Source organism: Phalacrocorax carbo, chromosome 19 (genome assembly GCF_963921805.1).
Source record: "Phalacrocorax carbo chromosome 19, bPhaCar2.1, whole genome shotgun sequence".
NCBI classification, from domain to species: Eukaryota; Metazoa; Chordata; class Aves; order Suliformes; family Phalacrocoracidae; genus Phalacrocorax; species Phalacrocorax carbo.
This window is the reverse complement of record NC_087531.1, coordinates 7,486,673-7,505,778: the sequence shown is the minus strand read 5'-3', so window position 1 is coordinate 7,505,778 and position 19,106 is coordinate 7,486,673. Positions and strand designations below refer to the sequence as shown.

General features: G+C 57.0%; 2 protein-coding genes across 2 annotated transcripts; both read right to left on the bottom strand.

Annotated features, from left to right (window-relative positions):
• Positions 1–1,125: 1,125 nt before the first annotated feature.
• Positions 1,126–18,774, bottom strand: LOC104045051 (unconventional myosin-Va). Its single transcript, XM_064469912.1, is given in 30 exon segments — positions 1,126–1,527; positions 1,629–1,709; positions 1,890–2,064; positions 2,145–2,398; positions 2,823–2,993; positions 3,201–3,290; positions 3,811–3,830; positions 4,263–4,356; positions 4,553–4,739; positions 5,387–5,455; positions 6,914–6,999; positions 7,655–7,793; positions 8,295–8,506; positions 8,605–8,845; positions 8,928–9,014; positions 9,155–9,252; positions 9,403–9,567; positions 10,127–10,210; positions 10,550–10,882; positions 11,209–11,290; positions 11,510–11,775; positions 11,889–12,001; positions 12,233–12,340; positions 12,540–12,615; positions 12,835–12,975; positions 13,169–13,325; positions 13,456–13,600; positions 13,694–13,856; positions 14,285–14,395; positions 18,709–18,774. Coding segments are annotated over 30 exon segments (4,173 nt in total). The 3' UTR covers positions 1,126–1,368.
• On the bottom strand, positions 5,392–8,556 carry LOC135316317 (unconventional myosin-Vb-like). The gene is made up of 9 exons (XM_064469471.1): positions 8,295–8,556; positions 7,974–8,130; positions 7,655–7,895; positions 6,790–6,999; positions 6,526–6,619; positions 6,240–6,385; positions 5,953–6,066; positions 5,547–5,763; positions 5,392–5,484 (listed from the first exon to the last, which is right to left on the bottom strand). The coding sequence occupies exons 4-9, from the start codon at positions 6,829–6,831 to the stop codon at positions 5,474–5,476; spliced, it is 624 nt and encodes a 207-aa protein (XP_064325541.1). The 5' UTR covers positions 6,832–6,999; positions 7,655–7,895; positions 7,974–8,130; positions 8,295–8,556; the 3' UTR covers positions 5,392–5,473.
• Positions 18,775–19,106: the final 332 nt, after the last annotated feature.

The following is a 19,106-nucleotide window of genomic DNA, read 5'->3' as shown; positions in this document are numbered from 1 at the left end:
TTGCTATGAACGGCCTCAGAAAACTCATTTGTATCACCTGACACAGCACCGGCCACTTTCAGCTCTAATTGAGCTTTGGCCTTTCCTGTCTCCTCCCTGCAGATGGATGAACCACAACTCTAGAATCTTCCTGCCAAGCCTGACCTCACTTCCAGAGGTGGCCTTTGTCCTCTGGAGCTCCACGATGACTTCCCTATGCAGCCAAGCTGCTCTTCTGCCCCGCTCACTGGACTTCCCACATGGGGCAGTTGCCTGCTCCCCACCTTCTCAAAGGTGCCTCTTAAAAGCTGGCCAGCACTTGCCGACTGCTGAACCCTCAACAGCAGCTTCCCAGGGGACTCTAAGTACCTCCCTCAACAGCTTGACATTTGCTCTCTTGAAAGCCAGGGGAGCAACTCTGCTCTCCTTTCTCATTATACTGACCAACCATTTTCAACTCAACCATTTCACAATCACTGTGGCCAAGACCCACCAGCCCTCCTCCATTCACAGCTAGCAAGCAGAGGAGGGCATCTTTCCCAGGGGGAGTCCTGAGAACTTGACAAGGAGTTCTCTCCACAAACTGCAGTAATTTCAGAGACCTGCTCATCACAGCAGGATGGCATTCCCAGCTGATGCCTGGGAAGTTGAAATGCACCACAAAGAAGGGCTTCTGATCCAGAGATTTCTCTTAATTGCCTATGGACTAATTTAGTGCTTTGCCAGAGCCCATGCAGGACCCTGCTACCCAACAAAGAGTCCCAGAGTTCTCATATAGGCCCAGGTGCCCTTCTGGAGTGAACTGCAAGACTATAAACTTAGATTGGACTTAAGAGAAAATGTTTTACAATGAAGGTAGTAAGATTCTGGCAGTTTGCCCAGAGAACTTGTGGAATCCTATTTGTTGGAAAGCATTCAAAGTTATGTGGGATGGGGATTTTGACACCATTGTCTAGTGAAAGTTGTCCCTTCCCATTGCAGGGAGTTAGAACTAAACTTTTTTTTTTTTAAAGATAGAGTCCTCTACAACCCAAACCATTCCATAATTCAGAAAGAGCCCCAGGAATGCCCTAGTGATAGTACTCGAGGCACCTCACACCACCCTGCAAACAGCACATCCCCCACTCACAGCCTCCAGCTCCAAAGTTATCTGCAAAGACTTTTATTAAGTTCAAGGGATTAAAGAGTGGCCAAAACCCTCAGTGCAGGACTACCAAGGGCTTTGGCTGTACCACAAGCAAGGCACCTGAGTTTCAATAAACAAACAACTTCCCAGAATAATGGCACACGTAAGTGCTGCACCCCTAGCCTTCATGGCCTTCCCACATGTCAGGGGGTTCAGACACCCCTCAATGGGGCACTGGTAGTGGCCCAGGGACAGACCTGGGCTCAGGGGTGGACAAGGAGGGCCAAGTTGAGGGCATCAGGGATGCAGAGCTCATCCAGGTGCAGTGGGGAAGCGATGAAGGGCAGATGCACAGGGAAGAGGTGGCTGGTGTCCACCAGGAGCTGGCTGGGCCCCCCTCCATACTGGTCCTGCAGGTGCTTCTGTGGGGACAGAGTGCTCAGATCCAGGGCTGTCCCAGTGAGGGTCCCACGTGGGACAGCTGCCCCCCCGCCCCCAGCACTAGACCCCAGGCCCCGCTTACCTCAACACTGCTGATGAAGCTGGGGCTGATGTGCTCCTCTAGCCCAACAGCTGGGGTGTAAGCCCGGAGGATCTTCACAACCTGGAGGAGATGGTGAGGACCATGAACAGGGAAGGGAAGGGCTGGGCACATCCAGATGCTTCTGGGGATGGTGTGGTCCCCACCCCAATGCAAGTACATCCCTGGTGCACTCAGGGAGGTCAAGGAACCCCAGGATAGGATGAGTGCCCAGCAGGCAGCAAGCCCCAACCCCCCTAGTACCTGCTGGGGTGACAGCACCATGCACAGGCTGCAAAGAGCTCCAGCATCCTCCTCTATCACCTTCTTCACCTGCAGCAGCTGGGCAGCCTGGACCAGGGGCTCCAGCACCTCATGGGCCCCACTCTGCTGCAGTCCCTCTGCCCACAGCCACTGCTCCAGCTGGCTGATGTTGTACCTGCCAGAGAGACCAGGTCAGAGGGAGGCACCAGCCATATGCCAGCTCCCCCAATACACCTGTCTGGCACAGGGACTGACCTGAGCTGGATGCCACAGCTCCAGGAGCACGTGTCCTTTCTCAGCAGCAGGTAGTTGAGGGTGGTGCCGCTGATGAGGAAGAGGAGCTGGCACAGGGCCTGGTGCCCCACACTGGGAGCCAGCCCATGGCAGTCCAGCACTGCACAGAAGGAGCCCAGCTGCTGCAGCAACTCAGGCAGGGTGTGTGCAGGGGCTGACAAGGACCGGCGGTGGCCAGGGGGGCAGGAAGAGGACAAGCCCTGTATGGGCTGGAACTAAAAGGTAGAAAAGGCTCATCATGAGACAGAGACCCTACATTGTGCCTGAAGCAGCCAGTACACTGCTCCTTGGCTGTGTCCCAGCTGGGGACACAGGGGCCGATGACACCTCCAGGATAGCTGGCCCAGGCTAGCCCAGGGGCTGTCCCTGTTCCAGAAGACTACAAAGCAGGGCATGGGGGAATAGATCTCCCCATGGATGCAGCCCAAGGTCCCCAGGGTACTAAGCCCACTTTAGCTCCCCAGCCACCTCCTCCAAGCCAGGAGGCTCAAGGAGCAGATGTTCCCTCATAGAAGGCAGACCCCAATTCACAGCCTACCTTCCCCTTTTGGGTACAGCCTCTGTAACACAGCAGGCAGTTCACAGAGCTGAGCACAGCACTCCCTCCCTGAACCAGTATCCCATGAATGCCCTGCAAACCCCACAAGCCCAGGCCATACCAATCATGGGTTTGAGGCACTTCTCAGCAGTGCGGATGAGCTGCTGGTAGAGCTGGACATCCAGGGCACCCAGGCTGCAGCAGGAGCTCTGAGGGTCCACGTTCTGCAGGCGATGCTCATTCTGCCACGCCATGTTCCCCTGCCAGTAGCTCTGCAGGCACAATCTGGGTCAGAGCAGCAGTACCAGGTGACACAGCTGGGTCCCTGAGCAAGTGCAGAGCAGTGTCAGCCCAGCACATGCCTGCCTACCTGGCTTGGGGGTAAAGAGGATGCAGCCCCAAGTGGGGACAAACCCTGTCCCCCTCTAAGCTCCTACCCTTCCCAAGGAGGTGGCAGACCCCCTGCAGCCCAGCCCTACCTCATCCTGGCTGTACTGGCACAGGCAGTTCAGGAACTGGCAGGTGTTGGCAAGCCAGAGCACCACCATGTCAAAGTCATCACTGTGCTTCTGCAGGAGGGAACAGAGAGGTCAGCAGGGCTCTGGCTGCAACAGCAGCAAGACTTCACAGCCCATGGTAGTTCTGTAAGCCACAGAGCTAGCTGCAACCTGATGAGGGCTGTGGGGGTGCAGAGCTGTGGGACCCTCTCACAGGAGCCCTGCAGTACCCAGGGACACCCTCACCCCAGGAGATGCTCAGGCTAGACACTCCAGTCAGGCACACACCTTATCTAGTGAAGTTCCTGCTCCTCAGCACAACCCACAGCCCCAAGCCCAGCACCTTCATGACCCTTTTGATGGCATTGATGGCTGCATCCAGGAGCGAGGCAGCTCATCGCAGCAGTGGTCAGCATGCTGGAAGCACAGGAAAAGAATGTAGGCTGGCAGGTCTGGGAGGACCCCAGGGCTGCTCTGTGGTTTGTAGTCTGTAGGGGGAAAAAGCAGGACAGCTGGGATCCAGGCAGCTATGGCAAGCTGGTCCTGAGCCAGGCAGGATGCTGCCCCAGCAGCACTGAAAGGATGAGCTCACACAGCGGTTGGAAATAAACCCTAATAGGGGTAAAAAAACAAGCTGGCATAAGGAGTCACCATCTCTCCAAACCCTACCTGTGATGACGGCCTTGATAATGCACCCTTCATCCTCCTTCCTCCATGCTAGCATAGCCTGGGACAGCCCAGCCAGGGATGGGACCATGGGGGACCAGGACAGGACCACAGTGGATGCTGCAAACTCCTGCGCTGGCCCAGTAGCCTCTCTTCACTGGGGGAGAGGAGCACAGGTCACATCCTGCTGTGTCCTGGGCTGTGGGACCCAGATGAGGTCCCCTCAGCTCAGACCAAGCAGATGCTCCCCAGCATCTCTGTTTGGAGGGTGCAGGGGGACATGGGACAACATGACTCTGCTCCCCATGCTGGGGCTCAGCAATCTCCAGCCTCAAACCAAGCTGGTAACCCTCCAGCCAGTCCCATGCCAACACTTGCCTGTGAGCTCCTGTATCTGCTTTGCATAGGCTCTCAGCTGCTTCTGGAACTTCAGCGTGGTCCTCTCCTGCTTCTCCAGCTTCTGGGCCAGTTCCTGGGTAGGAACAGCCACAGTAGGGCTCAGCCAGCCTCCCCCAGCTGGACACCCCCACCAGCACACCGAGTGAAGCAGAGCTGGGGGGGGTGCAGCAGGGTCCCCCACACTGCTCCCTAAGGGGCTCCTACAGCTGGCAAGGGGGTGGAAGCCAGCCCCAAGCCCAGTCCTGCCTGCCCCCCACCCCATGCCTTACCCAGTTCTCTTCCTTGAGCAGCAGGACATGGTGTTGCAGCCCTTCCTGCCCCTGATGCCGCTGCAGGTCCTGGATCAGGGCTGCCTGCTGCTGGCTCAGCTGCTTGAGTGAGCTGATGTTGAAATGCAGCCCTTCTACCTCCTCCTCATGCTGCTGCTTCTCCTCCCACAGCTGACTTGGCAGCAGCCTACACAAATGCACCCAGGAAAACTGAGGCACCAGCCTCCTTCAGCTGCCACACCCCATCCCCTGGGGAGGCTGCTGAGGAGGTATTTCTCCCCTGAAGCCTCAGAGCTGGGAACTCTCCCTCTGCCCAGGCAGCCTGGGGGCAGCACAGACCCATCCGTGCTAACAGAGCATCTCCCCTTCAGCTGCACTGAGCCTCAAGCACACACAGCACAGCCCAAGACCAGGCTGCACCAGCCCTGCCCTCTTAGGAGGCTCCTGTTGAGCCCAGGGCATCCAGTCTGCTCATGCAATGGGTGCAACTGTGCTCAGAGCAAGGTGGAATGCTCCAGCCCCCCAGGAACATGCAGCTGGGTACACTGGAAGGAAGGGAAGGAGAGCCAGGGCTACCCTACAGCCAGCTGGGCAGTGAGGGGCAGGCTGCCCTTGCTCTCTCAGCCCAGCTGGGGCTACAGTGCTCATAGCATATGAGGAGGTGGCTGCTTCAAAGAGGATTTGCAGCTACCCAGCACCAGAGGCCAGGCAGGTGCAAACCAAGCCATGGTTGGCTAAAACACCAGGGAAAGCCCCACCAGCAGCATGGATCCATCAGCCCATTGTGGGGAACCCAGCCTCAGCTGGGGACCATCTCCCTGGGACCACGCTTACCTGTTGGCACCCTGTACTGCATCATATGCATGCTTCAAGTCATCATCCACTGCCACCTTCTCCAGGCTCCTGCCCAACCCCAACATCTCAGTTATGTTCTGCAGGGAGAGAAGAGCAGGGTGAGACCAGCATGGATCTGGCCCTGCTCTCAGGGGCTCACCCTGTGCCTGAGAAAGTCCAATGGTTTCCTCTCCTCCGGCTCCACAGAGGTCTTTGACCTCCCGGGTCTGGGCCAGCTCCTTATTGACAGCATTGAGCTGCCCCAAGAGGAGAAGGTACGCCTTCTTAAAGTGATCCTGGCCCACACTACCATTCAGCAGCACCTCACCGCTGGGCTGTGGCCCCTCTGGCATCAGCAATGAGCACTCCTCCAGCCCCTGGGTGCAGAGACAGGGTTTAGCACAGTGCCAGTGCTGGGCACCAGCACCAGAACACCCACAGATGCCCCTCCCCAGTGGGACCAGCTTTCAGCCAGGAGCCCCAGGGCACAGCTGTCCCATAGCCAGGGGAAGGGACAGTCCACTTGTCACCCCCACCCTGCTGTCCCTGCCAGTGTCACCACTAACCTCAGCTTGCTGGTCAGAGCCATCTCGTGAGGGAGCTGTGGACATGGAGGACAAGTAGCTGCTCTCAGAGGCCAAGAAGCTCTCTGACAAACGGGACCATCTCAAGGTGCTTTGCTGAGTGGGGAGAGAAGGACAGGTTTGCTCCCCTGTACCCCAAGCATCAGCTGGGGTAGAGCAACAGCCTCAGAGGATACCTTGGCTTGGGCATCCCCCAGCACATGAGCTGGGGAGCCCGCTTCTCCCACAGAGGGTGCCTGAGCCTCCCCATGTCCCTGCCAGCCCCTCACCCTGTGGAAGGCCACTTCATCGCACAGGTTCTCATAGCCCTGCTCCAGGCAGGTGTACTCCTGCACCAGGCTCTGATAGCATGCCCACTCCTCCTCCAGCTCCTGCAGCAGTCCCTGGCTTTCCCATGCCACACGCTGGTGCTGCTCTGTAGGGACGAACACAGCACGAGTGGGGACAGGCAAAGCCAGGGCCCCTCTGCAAGGGAATGCGCAGGAACACACTAAGCCTGCAGGACCAGCCCATACCCAGGGGAATGGGATGAGGGGATCAGAGGACCCCTTTTACCTTCCAGATGCTGTGACTGCTCCAACATGCACTGGATCAGGGCATCCTTCTCCTCCCACAGCTGCAGCTTCATGGCTTCCACCTCTACCAAGCACTGCAGGAAAGCAGAGGGGCAGGTACAGCCAGAGCCCTGCCCAGGACCAGCTCTGGCTGCCAGAGGTCTCCCCCAGGGACCCACACACACAGCAGAAAGCACAGCATGCTGTCAGGTCCCTGGAGAGTCCCATGGAGCCCCAGCAAAGCAAGAGCATCCCCCAGACAGACCTTCTTGAGCTCCTCAACCTCCTGGCCCAGGCAGCTCTTCATGCTCTGCCTCTCCAGCTCGGCCAGCTGCGCCTGCAGCTGCTGGACCTGGGTGTCACAGGCCACATCCTCCTGCAGCCGCTACATCTCGGCCTGCAGGCGCTGCACCTCCTCAGCATGGGCAGTGTTCAGCCCTGAGAGCTGCTCCATGAGCTGCTGCTTCTCCTGGGCCTTGGACCAATGGGCAGAACATATCAGGCAGGTGGCCGGGAACAAGGGCATATCCCTGCATGTCTCACATCAATGACAGCCCATGCATAATCAAGGCTGCCCTTCTGTAGCGATACCCCATTTACCACCACATAGAGCCACACATGAGCTTTGCCATGGATTTACAGTCCATTACGACCTCCTGGCCAGCCCCACTTTCCCCCAGAGACAGGATCACACCAGAGGAACCCTCTCTCCCCCCCTCCCCAGACACCCCCAGAAATGGAGTGGTGACAGCCGAAGCAGAGACACTCACCCAGCTGGCAACAGCAGATGCTGCTGGTAAGAGCATGGTAGGAAAACACTCCATGCCAGAACCGTTCCCAGTACATGACACTGTGCTGCAAGGCTGCACCTGACCAAGCACCCAGAAGGGTGCCCAGCCCAGCCCCAGGGCCACCAGCCCCACATCCATAGGGAGCATTGAAAAACCCAGGAATGAGACCCAGATGCATGACTCCTGCCTGGGGACACATGTCAGGCAGGGTCAGCTCCTGCCCCACACCAGGAGAGGACTGAAGACAAGGGCAGGCATGGTTTTGGCTGCACAGAGACTGGTAAGAAGTGGTCAGCAAGAAGCAGCTGGGACCCACAAAGGGCTGAAGCCAGCACCCACCTGCTCATCCAGCCTGCACTGCAGCTGTATCACTTTGATCTCCATGCCCTTGTGCAGCTGCTTGTAGTGCTCGACAGAGCATGCCTCAACACGCAGCCGCTGCAGCTTCCTGGCATGCCCGCACCTGGCAGTAGCAGCACTGCAGGTGGATAACAGCCCCATGCAGGCAGGCATAGTGGATTCTGGCCAGCCAGCCCCTGACAGCAGCCTGGATCACCATGGCTTTCTGGTGCCACACCATCTGTGGAGGGAGAGATGGGGCAGTGGCACGGCCACCACAGGAGGGATCAGGACACCCACTGCCCTGCCAGGCTCCTACCTGTTAGTAAAGACACTGGGCAAACATGCCCTGGGCAAAGGCTTGGATGGTGATGACAGCCTGGCGCATGCATAGGTAGGAGCGCCGGACCAAAACCATCCTCAGGGTCTTCTGCAGCATCACAGTGGCCCTGGTCCTTCGCAGCATCCTGGCAAGCCTGTAGGGAGGGCAGAGCACCAGGCAAGGGGTGGCAAAGCCAGCCCAGCCCATACCACAGGGTCACCCAGGTCAAAGCCCAGCCCAGAGGCAGTACAACTGCCGAGGCTGAGCTCTGTGTCAGCTCATCGCAGCTCCCTCCAAGCCCCAGCCCCCACCACTCACCTCCGGGCCAACATGCCCTGGGCATGGCGCTGCAGGCAGACTGCTGTGGCACATGCCCGTCCAAAGCACCTCCATGCCAGCCAGCCCTGCAGGTGCCTCTGCAGCAAGATGCAGGCTGCCCTCAGCCACCGGTACCGCAGCTCCTCCAGGTAAGCCACTTGGCCAGCCTGGAAAAACACCTTGCTCTTCCCACACTGGTACTTGCTGGGGTCCTGTGTGCAAAGGCGGAGTCAGTCCCAGGGACAAAACATATCCCAGCCAGACTCCCCCAAAAGTGACGCTCCTCATGCCATTGGTCTGCCCATCCAACCTCTCTGGAGGCTGAGTTCCTCCCCATCTCACCCATTTCTGTACACCACTGGGCACCCACACATGGGGAAAAGCATCCACAAGGGATACTCTGGTACTGCAGCTGCACCCCCCCAAGCAGAGCCCTTATTTGAAGCAGTCTCTCAAGGGCAAGGCTGCAGATCTGCTTCTCATTGGTGCCCATCAACTCTTCTCTGCTCACCAGAGCCCTGTACCTCTCTAAGAGCTCCTGCTAGGTCCACCTGGGGTAGGGGTTAGAGGGGAGTCAGAGGTGCTGTGGCTGGAGAGAGTGGGAGCACCCAGGGTGCTGCTGAAGGGGGGTACCTGGAGGGGTAGCCTGAGGCACTGATCCAGATGGTCTCCAGGACCCCACAGGCTAGTAGCTGCTCCACTGCTTGCCCGGAGTCAAACCTGGGGCAAAGAGGGGCTAATCTAGAATGGGTCCCAGCCAGCTTGGCATGCTCCAAGCTATGCAAGGCCAGGCAAGAGGGACAGCAGTGCCCCAGTGTCCCCAGCCCCATCCCCTCCAGCCTCTCTGGCCAGGAACTCACACAGAGGGCTGCCTGCCATCATTGGGTTTGATGTAGCGGATGTAGTGTGCTGTGGTGCTATTCAACATCTCCATCAGCTTGTTCAGGGAGGCTTTGAACTGCAGAGAACAAGGCAAGTGTGGTCAGGGGCAGCAGAAACATTCAGGGGCTGGTGGGGTTCCCCAGGCCAGGAGACACACTGGTTCCTTTGGGACTACCCCAGCCCCAGTTGTCCAAGGCCAGCACACATTTTGCCCCCCACCCCATACCTGGCTGGAGATAGACTTCTTGCTCTTTTGGCTACTAGGTAGCAATCTGCAGCTGGGGTGACCAGCTATCCTAGGAGCACTGGACCTGTGGGACTGCAGGGACATGGGGCCATCCCCTTCCTCCAGGAAGACCTCAGCGAGCAGGGCAGACTGCACAGAGCAGAGCTGTGAGAGCCAGACAGGCCTTGCAGCACGCATCACCCTATAACCAGAGGGCCATAACCACAAGGAGACACAACCCCAAAAGACCACAGGCTCCACAGAGGCCAGCCCAGTGCACAGTCCTCTGCCCTGATACGCCAGATACAGCTGTGGCCATGCCTGCTGCTTCCACCAGGAAAAAACCTAAACATAACCCACAGGCACCTTCCCAGGTATGCTCAAGAGCCTTCCAGGATGTCCCTTACCTTCTGCCAGGGCCACGCAGGGTGGAAGGGAGAAACAACAGCGTTACAGACCTAGAAGCAGCAGGACCTTCCAGCCCTCTCAGCTGAGAGATGGCCAAGGTGTCCCTCAAGATAGAGAAGCCCTAGGCAGGGCAACAGGGTGGGGAGCACCCGCATCTCAGGAACCCTGACTATGGCCAGCACTGCATGGGGCTGTGCCAGCAAGCAGGCAGGGATTCACCCTGCACAACTTATACCTCCTACACCATCAGTCCTTCCCAGCCCCACACGCCAGCCAGGCTCTGCCCTACACAGCCCCTGCTCAGGGCAGCTCTCACCTTGCTGGCCTGCAGCAGCCCCACCAGCTCCTCAGGGACAGCATCCCTATTCTTCTCCACAAACCCATCACACTGGTGTTCCACCTGGCAGGAGACAAGGCAAGCACCAGCATTAGCCTGCAGTTTCCCAGATGGGTTTGGTGGAAGGCTCCACTTGGACACAGTCCAAGGCTTTTGGAAGAAGTTCTTGCAGGCGTCAGAGCTGGTGGTGGCCACACTGCCTAGCTCCTGCCCTGCTGCAAGGCTACTGATGGGAACCATCGCAGCCAGAGTTTCCATTACACTTAGAGTTCCAGCCAGCACTTAGCAGCAGCAGACCCAGCAGGATCCCACCCTGGGAGGGGGCAGGCTGGGTGCCCACTGGTGTAGAGCCACCACTGAACCCTCCCCACCCAGGACTGTACTGCCAATAGCTTTCCTTACCTTGCCAGCAAAGTGGCAGACAACAAAAGCATCCGTGGGCCTCTTGGGCTTCTGGAAGTGGGAGCAGTTGAGATGGGTCTGGTAAAGCTTCTGGGCCCAGCTTCCATCACTGCCTTGGGGCATCTGAAAGGAAGACAGGTCAGAAGGGGCAGCAGGGGGGCTCTGGGTGGCCACAGCAGCCTGCTCCCAGCACCCCTTGCACGCCTCATTCAGCAGGTCCAGGATGCCAAGCCGGCCCTCAATGAGCTCAATGTATGGCTGGTTGTCACAGAAGTTAATGAAGACCCAAGGGATCTCCTCGGTCACATACTCCTGCTCCAGCCTGAAGACGTGCTGGAGAGAAGGGAGAACAGAGCAGGACTGAGCCAGGAGGGGACAAAGGTGGCCAGCCACTAGGCAGGCTGCAGGCAGTGGCTTGGTCTCCATAAGACACCTGAGCAGCCCTCCTCCTGGAACAGGAACACTTTTGGGGGGGGGGGGAGAAGAGGGTACCATGCCCAGCTCCAACAGCCTCCCAGAGTCCCAGAGCCCTGTGTTTGCAGGGACTAGAGCACCAGCCACATTCAAGACAGAGAGCACCAAAAGCAACAGCTCAGCGGGGTGTGCAGGGCCCACCCTCGCTAGCCCCCAGCAAGGACACACATCTGGGTGACACCCACTAGGTTGAAGAGCTGCTGCAGCTTCTCATTGGCATAGTTGATGCAGAACTGCTCAAAGCTGTTGAGCTCAAGCATCTCAAACCTGCGGGCAGCAGAGACCTGCCTGAGGCAGCTCCCAGGCAGAGCCACCCCAGCCAGCCATAAGCTCTGGGCACAGGCACCCCACTGGTCCCACTGCAGGGACCAGTACTGCCCCATGTCCCAGCTGGAGCAGTTGGTGGCTGCAGACACATGGCCACAGCTGATGCAGGAGCAGGACCATGCTCTTCCAGGCAGCCCAGGAGAGGGGAGCTGCTCTTACCCATAGATGTCCAGAATGCCAATGGAGGTACGGTGACCCTCCAGTGACCACAGGACACAGTTGACCCTGCTCACCATCCATCTGAAGACCTGCCCATACATGTGCTTGGCCAGGGCATCCCGGGAGTCAAGTGCCTGCTGCCTGGAGAGGGGCTTCAGGTAGGTCTCACCGGCAGTGACCAGCTTGCGGTGGCAGAGCCAGCATGTCACCTGCAATGCCTCAACACCCAGCAATGTGCAGAACAGCCCTAGGGCTTCATTGACAGGCTGCAAAGAGACAGACCCCGTCACCACGGTATTGCTGAGATGTGGCTCCTGCAGCCAGTACAGCTCAGGGGCCAGTTTGGGATGCAGGGTGCAGGCAGCAAGCTCTCACTCACCTCCACGAAGCAGCCATCCCCACAGTGGTCCCTCCCTCCAACCACAATGTTGCCCAGGTGAAGTATGGCAGCCAGGATGCTGAATAGCTCCAGCTGGTTGGCCTCGGGGACACCTGCAGGCACAGCACAGGCATGAGGGACCCCCCAGGCTGCCCCCACCCCATGCTGGTCTGAACCCCTGCATTGCACAAACCAGAGGGATCAGAACAGTCAGTAAATAGCCAGGCTCCCCAGCACTGGGGTGTCTGGCACCAGCACTCCTACTCCAGGATCAGGGTGAGGGTGGTGGGATAACCAGCCCTGGGGACCAGCCCTGCCCACCTCCTCCCCACCCACAACAGTACCCAGGAGCGAGAAGGCATGCTGCATGCTGTCCAGGTCGGCCGCATCATTGGTGCTCTGGGCAGCAGTGCACTGGCCCTGGCAGGTGTAGTGGAAGGACTCTGCCCCACCTGTGGCCGAGATGTGTCAGGCTGTGGACAAGTACAGCATGCCCCATGGGGCTCCCAACCACCCTTATCCCACCCCACAGTGCCCTCCCGGCACCCAGCTGTCGAGGACAGGAAGGCCTGGCACTGCCCAGTATGGGATGGGCTAGCAACAAGCTGTGCCATGGGGTTTGCGGGGGGATGTGGGAGCACTCATGGAGACCCAGGCCCTGGAGCTCATGCAGGGTGGCTGAGGCACAGAGCTGGTAGAATATGTGGTAGTTTCTCTCTGCTTTCGCCTGTAGATGACCAAGAAAATCACCAAGAAGCCAGGTCACCCTGGCCCACCCTGCTCGCCTGCAGCAGTGCTGTAACCTGAGATTTGGGGACAAGGGACACCTTCCCATCTCCCAACTTGACTCAGCAGCGCTGAGGTTGCTGCCCTGGGGGATGCCCAAGAACACCCTCCCACTCCAAGGACTGGGGTGCCCTGCCCCCACACCACCCTAGAAACCCACCTGGAAGGTGACATGGGACTTCTCCAGCAGGTAGGTTTTGATGGTGGCCCCTGTGACATGCGCTTGGCTGAAGCCAATCTCAATATACTTCCCAAAGCAGCTACTGTTGTCATTCCTGGTTGTCTTTGTGTTCCCAAAGGCCTGGCAGGGAAGAAGGGCAGGAGGGTTTAGCTGGCTCCAGATCTCCAGATGCTCTGCAGAAGTTCAGTCACCGCCACCCATTTTACAGTGTGGGAACAGACAGAGCATCACATCAGGGATACGGGCCATGAGTAGCACAGGGAGAGCCTGCAGGGACACCCCAGCTATCCCCATGCAGAGCCTGGGGACCCACCTCCATAATAGGGCTGGAGGCCAGCACCTTCTCCTCCATGCTAGAGTCACCCAGGCAGCCCCCAACAGTGGTGAAGTATCTCACGGCATACTTGGCTGATGCAGTCTTCCCTGCACCTGACTCACCACTGATGATGAGGGACTGTTTCTTCCCAAACCTGCCAGAGATGGACATGAGCCGGGGACAGCTTGTGACCCAACAGGACCCCTCTCCACAGACATGGTCCTGAGGGGGCTTCAGCCCTTCCCCACCACAACCCCAGGGATGCTCCCATGTGATGCTCTCACCTCACCATCTGCTTGTATGCCTCCTCTGCCAAAGCAAAGATGTGGGGATCCATGTCACCTATTTCACAGCCGCTGTAGGCATAAATCACCTCTTCCTCATAGATGGGCAATGACTTGTAGGGGTTGATAGCAACAAGAATAATACCTGGAGGAAGAAGCCTGTGCAAGGGGCGGGGCAGGAGGGAAACCTGTCCCAGGGAGCAGCAGGGAAGGGGAACAGGTGCATGGGGCTCACCACAGCAGTAGGTGTAGATGACATTGGCCTCCAGGAAGCACCAGTGGAGCAAGTGCAGCACAGCTGGCTCATGCAGGTAGCTCAGGGCCACCAGGTCATCGGCACCTGAGAGGCAGTCAGGGTTGCAGAGAGGCAGCAGCTGAAACTCGATGGGGTAGGCCAGCGCCTGTAGGGATGGAGATGGAACAGGACAAGTGTTGAACAGGATCAGCCAGGCCCCGCAAAGGCAGGATGGGTCTGTGGGCAGCAGCACAGCAGGAGGGATGCTGTCTGCAGGCTGTGCTTGGGCTGTTAGTCATCAGGAATCACAGCCCAGACAGCATGGTGAGCTGAGCTGGAGGCCTTTTGGGAAGTCAAGCAGGAGCTGGCAGAGAAAACCAGCTCACCAGGCAGTCAGGGGCCACAGAGCACAGCAAGCCAGGCACAGCCACAGTGGTCTGGGTTCCTGCTCAGACATGGCACATCCAGGCAATGTTTGAGCCTCTCCTCACCCCGTTGAGGAACCCAGGTTGGTTTGGGGGTACAGATCTGGGGACGCCCCACCATGTGGCAAGCACAGGAAGGACCTGCTGGGCTGCACAGCTCCAGCCTTACCGAGCCATCTTCCAGGTGGAGATGAAGAATGGCATCTCCTTCCTCGTAGCCTCTGGTTATTTCTGCCACCCTCCAGACTTTGACACAGTCAGGGATCCACACCCAGGCACCCTGCAGAGAGCCACAGCCAAGAGACAGGGAAAGCGCCAGGCCACCAGCCTCTGAACCAAGCATTGCAGCCCTCCCCACAGTTCTCACTTAGGGCAGTCAGCCCAGTGCTCAGCATCACAACAGCAGGACAATCCATGGCACCCAGCTAGGTGCCCCATGGCCCCTTGGCTCCTGCAGGCAGGGGTCCTACCCAGCTGCTCTCCAGATGTGTGGGAAGGTGCCTTTGATGGAGCCCTGCTTCTCCCTGACACTGCTGCCCACCCCAGGAAGGTCAGACCTCTCCTGCCCTTGCCATGGGGGTATGTCTCTGCCCCACCCCGAGGACACGATCACACCTGCTGCTGCAGGGAAGGTTTCTGGACACACAGAAGATACTTAGCACAGGCATTTCTGAACACCTGGCATGCTGGGGATGCAGCTACATGGTTTGGCTGGGCAGAGATACTGGGCTTGAAAGCAGACACGAGCAGTATGGATCCCTTGCTAACTACTGTGCAGATCCAGACACCATACCAGCTCTGCAGACCTACCTACAGGCCAGAGCACAGGGACAGCAATAAGAAAAATCACCCTGTGCCCTTTTTGCCCCCCAAATTTGCAGCTCCCTGAGGTCAGTTGCAGCAGGCAGCCTCGTACAAGAGACCAGCTGGCACCCATGGGACCGGTGCTCCCTGCCTCCAGCACCCTGCCTGCTGGAGGCTGCTGCCAGCCTCAGTTTCCCCTCTGCAGAGAGCAGGTGCTGATGAAGTGGGATTTCTGCAGCACGGTGAGCCCTGACTTCCCTCTGCACCCAGACTCAAGTGTTAACACCTCCCTCAAGCCTGTAAAAAGCCTCTTTGGAGCCATCCTGCAGGAAGCAGGATCCTACACTCAGCAGGAACGAAGCAGCACAACACCAGAGGTGTATAGAAATAAAAACCGGACCAAAAAAAAACCCTCAAAACCCTGCTGCAGGCACTCCATCAACTGGCAAGAGCGTGAATACCTGGCCCCAAGCTAGCACAGGGTGACCTGCTGTGCTCCAGGGCCAGGGAGCCACAGATCCTGCTGCCCCTGCTCCTGGTACAGGTGCCCAGGGCCCCACTTGGTACCAAGTTGTCAGACACCGTCTCGGCAGCTTCTGCCAGACTATAGGGAACAGGGGCTGCTTCCAGGAGGCCGGTACCTCCTGCTGCTCCAAGCAGGCAGAGATGAGGCCATACTGCAAGCTTGAAAAGGTAGGTGGGAGAATCTAATGGTTGCAGCTTTGCTCTCAGGCTGACATGGGAGTGTGTGTCTGTTTCCACAAACTCTGGGAGCTATTGCAGGGCAGTGACAGAGCTCTAACACATCACACTCCCACCCCAGTGGGCTGGGGCCAGCCTCTTGCTAGAAACCAGGGCCTTGAAAAACAATCCTGGTTTTGCTGATTTTGCGAATCCGGAGAACTTGACTTGCAGCAAATGTCTGCAGTGTGCAAAGCACGTGTGTTAACGCATCATTAAAGTGGATCAAACAAGCACTGAATAGGCTGCAAGTCTGGGGAGGGGGAAGGAAGGGGCTGAACTTTGGGTTCGCATCCAAGGAGTCAGAAGGCTGAACGTCTTGCTTTGCAGCTGAAATAGAGAGGGCAGGAAAGAGATCAGGTTGCAGGGGCCGCTCAGCAGAGGAGCGGCGGCGACAGGAAGCCATTATCTTTTATGAGCAGCAGCCGCTGGGGGGAGCAAAAATTGCACGATGTACAGCATCCCGGCAAGACACTAACAGATTTTAGTCTGAAATCACAGCTGGACAAAAGAACATTCCTGTCAGCACGCCTGGTGTACCCCTCGGCCGCTCCCTAGTCCTCCTCCAAGGGAGTGCCAGGATAGACCTGGAGTGGGCAGGGGCTGCAAAAGCTGGACAGTAATCTCAGGGCTTCACGGGGCATTAGGTGCTTCGCTCCCAAAAAGGCTGGCTATTTGGGATGATGCAGTCCACAATGCTTTCTAAATGACAGTACCTGCTTTGCCATTAAAGTTTAAATAATGCCTCCATGCTTTGCCCAGGTTGGCGCCTCAATCACACCACAATGATGGATGCTGCACCTCTAACTCCTACAGAAATATCAGAATCTTCCAGCCCCGCAGGCTGATGTTGTACAGGGTGAAAGGGCCATGTGTAGGGTCTGCCCTATAGCTGTAGCAGTAATTTTTTTATGCAAAGCCGCAAAACAGAGAAGCTAGAGCCCGTCCTACTACCTGCTTGCAGCAGAAACTGGCTCGATTCACCTTCTCCTTCAGCAGTTTCTGCTACTTGTCGTGTAGGACTCCATACAGCAGCCTTCCATCTCTGGTGCTTTCCCACAAGGCGACAGGACCCATCAGTGAACAGGGCGTACTGCTTTTCATCTTCTGGCAGTTTGTTATAGGGTGGGGCTTCTTCAGCACGTGTCACCTCCTCCTCTGGTGATAATCCAAAATCTTTGCCTTCTGGCCAGTCCATAATCACTTCCAAGATTCCTGGGCGACTGGGGTTTCCTACTCGAGCCCGCTGGGTAATCAGTGCAACCCATTTACTCCACGTAGCATCAGTTGCATGGTGTGTAGAGGGGACCTTTCCTTTGAACATCCAGCCCAGCACTGGCAGTTGGGGTGCCAGGAGCAACTGTGCCTCAGTACCATCCACTTCTGAAGCAGCTCGAACCCTTTCATATGCTGCCAATATCTCTTTTTCAGTTGGAGTATAGCGGGCTTCGGACCCTCTGTATCCCTGACTCCAAAACCCTAGGGGTCAACCCCGGGTCTCCCCATGTGCTTTCTGCCAGAGGCTCCAGGTAGGGCCATTCTCCCCGGCTGCGGTGTAGAGCACATTTTTTACATCTTGTCCTGCCCGCACTGGCCCAAGAGCTACTGCATGAACTATTTCCTGTTTAATCTGTTCAAAGGCTTGTCGTTGCTCAGGGCCCCATTTGAAATCATTCTTTTTCCGGGTCACTTGATAGAGAGGGCTTACGATCAGACTGTAATTGGGAATATGCATTCTCCAGAAACCCACAACGCCCAAGAAAGCTTGTGGTTCCTTTTTGCTAGTTGGTGGAGACATGGCTGCTATTTTGTTGATCACATCCATCTGACGACGACCATCTTGCCATTTGATTCCTAAGAACTGGATCTCTTGTGCGGGTCCCTTCACCTTACTTTGTTTTATGGCAAAACCAGCTTTCAGAAGGATTTGGACTATTTTCTCTCCTTTCTCAAATACTTCTTCCGCTGTGTTGCCCCACACAATGATGTCATCAATGTATTGAAGGTGTTCTGGAGCTTCTCCCAGTTCCAGTACAGTCTGAATCAGTCCATGGCAAATGGTAGGACTGTGTTTCCACCCCTGGGGCAGTCGATTCCAGGTGTACCGGACGCCCCTCCATGTGAAAGCAAACTGTGGCCTGCACTCTGCTGCCAGAGGGATGGAGAAGAATGCATTAGCGATATCAATTGTGGCATACCGCTTGGCTGCCTTGGACTCCACTTCATATTGAAGTTCTAGCATGTCTGGCACAGCAGCGCTCAACGGTGGAGTGACTTCATTCAGGCCACGATAGTCTACTGTTAGTCTCCACTCTCCATTAGACTTCCAGACTGGCCATATGGGACTGTTAAAGGGTGAGGGGGTCTTACTGATGACTCCTTGGCTCTTCAGTCAGTGAATGAGCTCATGGATGGGGATCAGAGAGTCTCGGTTGCTGCGATATTGCCGCCGGTGCACTGTTGTGGTGGTGATTGGCACCTGTTGTTCTTTAATCTTCAGCAACCCCACAATAGAAGGGTCCTTCGAGAGGCCAGGCAAGGTAGACAGCTGTTCAATTCTCTCCATCTCCAAGGCAGCTACACCAAAAGCTCACCTGTACCCTTTAGGGTCCTTGAAATACCCTCTCCTGAGGTAGTCTATGCCAAGGATGAACAGAGCCTCTGGGCCAGTCGCAATGGGGTGCTTCTGCCACTCATTGCCGGTTAGTCTAACTTCGGCCTCCAATACAGTTAGCTCTTGGGATCCCCCTGTCACTCCAGCAATGCTGATGGGTTCTGCCCCTATATAGTTTGATGGCATTAAGGTGCACTGTGCGCCGGTGTCCACTAAAGCTTTATACTCCTGTGGGTCGGATGTGCCAGGCCATCGGATCCACACAGTCCTGTAAGCCCGGTTATCCCTTTCCTCCACCCGGCTGGAGGCAGGGCCCCTCTAGTCCTGATCATGGCAGTCACAACTCACTTCCTGTAAATGTGAATCAGGAGTCCCTCTATTACGCTTAGAAATAAAATCAGCGCTTCTACTCCTCTGTCTGGGGATTTGCTCACTGTAAACTGGAGCAGCAGCTTTCCTGGAAGAGCCTCCCTGAGTGACTGTTCTTCCTTGCAGTTCATGTACTCGTGCCTGTAGGGTCGAGGTAGGCTTGCCATCCCACCTCCTCATGTCCTCTCCGTGGTCACGCAGGCAGAACCATAGGGTGGCCCATGGTGTGTATCCCCTTCTTTGAGCCAAAGGACGCTTATTCCTAACAGCTGAGACACTACTCTGTCGAGGTGGGGAGCAGGACAGATCTTCTTTGAGTTGCTGGACATCTCGGGATAGTTTCTCCACAGCAGAGATGAGTGAGGAAGAGAGATTTGCTTCATAGTCTATCAATCACCTCCACCACCGTTGGTGTCTCGTCATCTTTCCAGGACATCACTGCCAATGAGTTTGCATGCGAAGA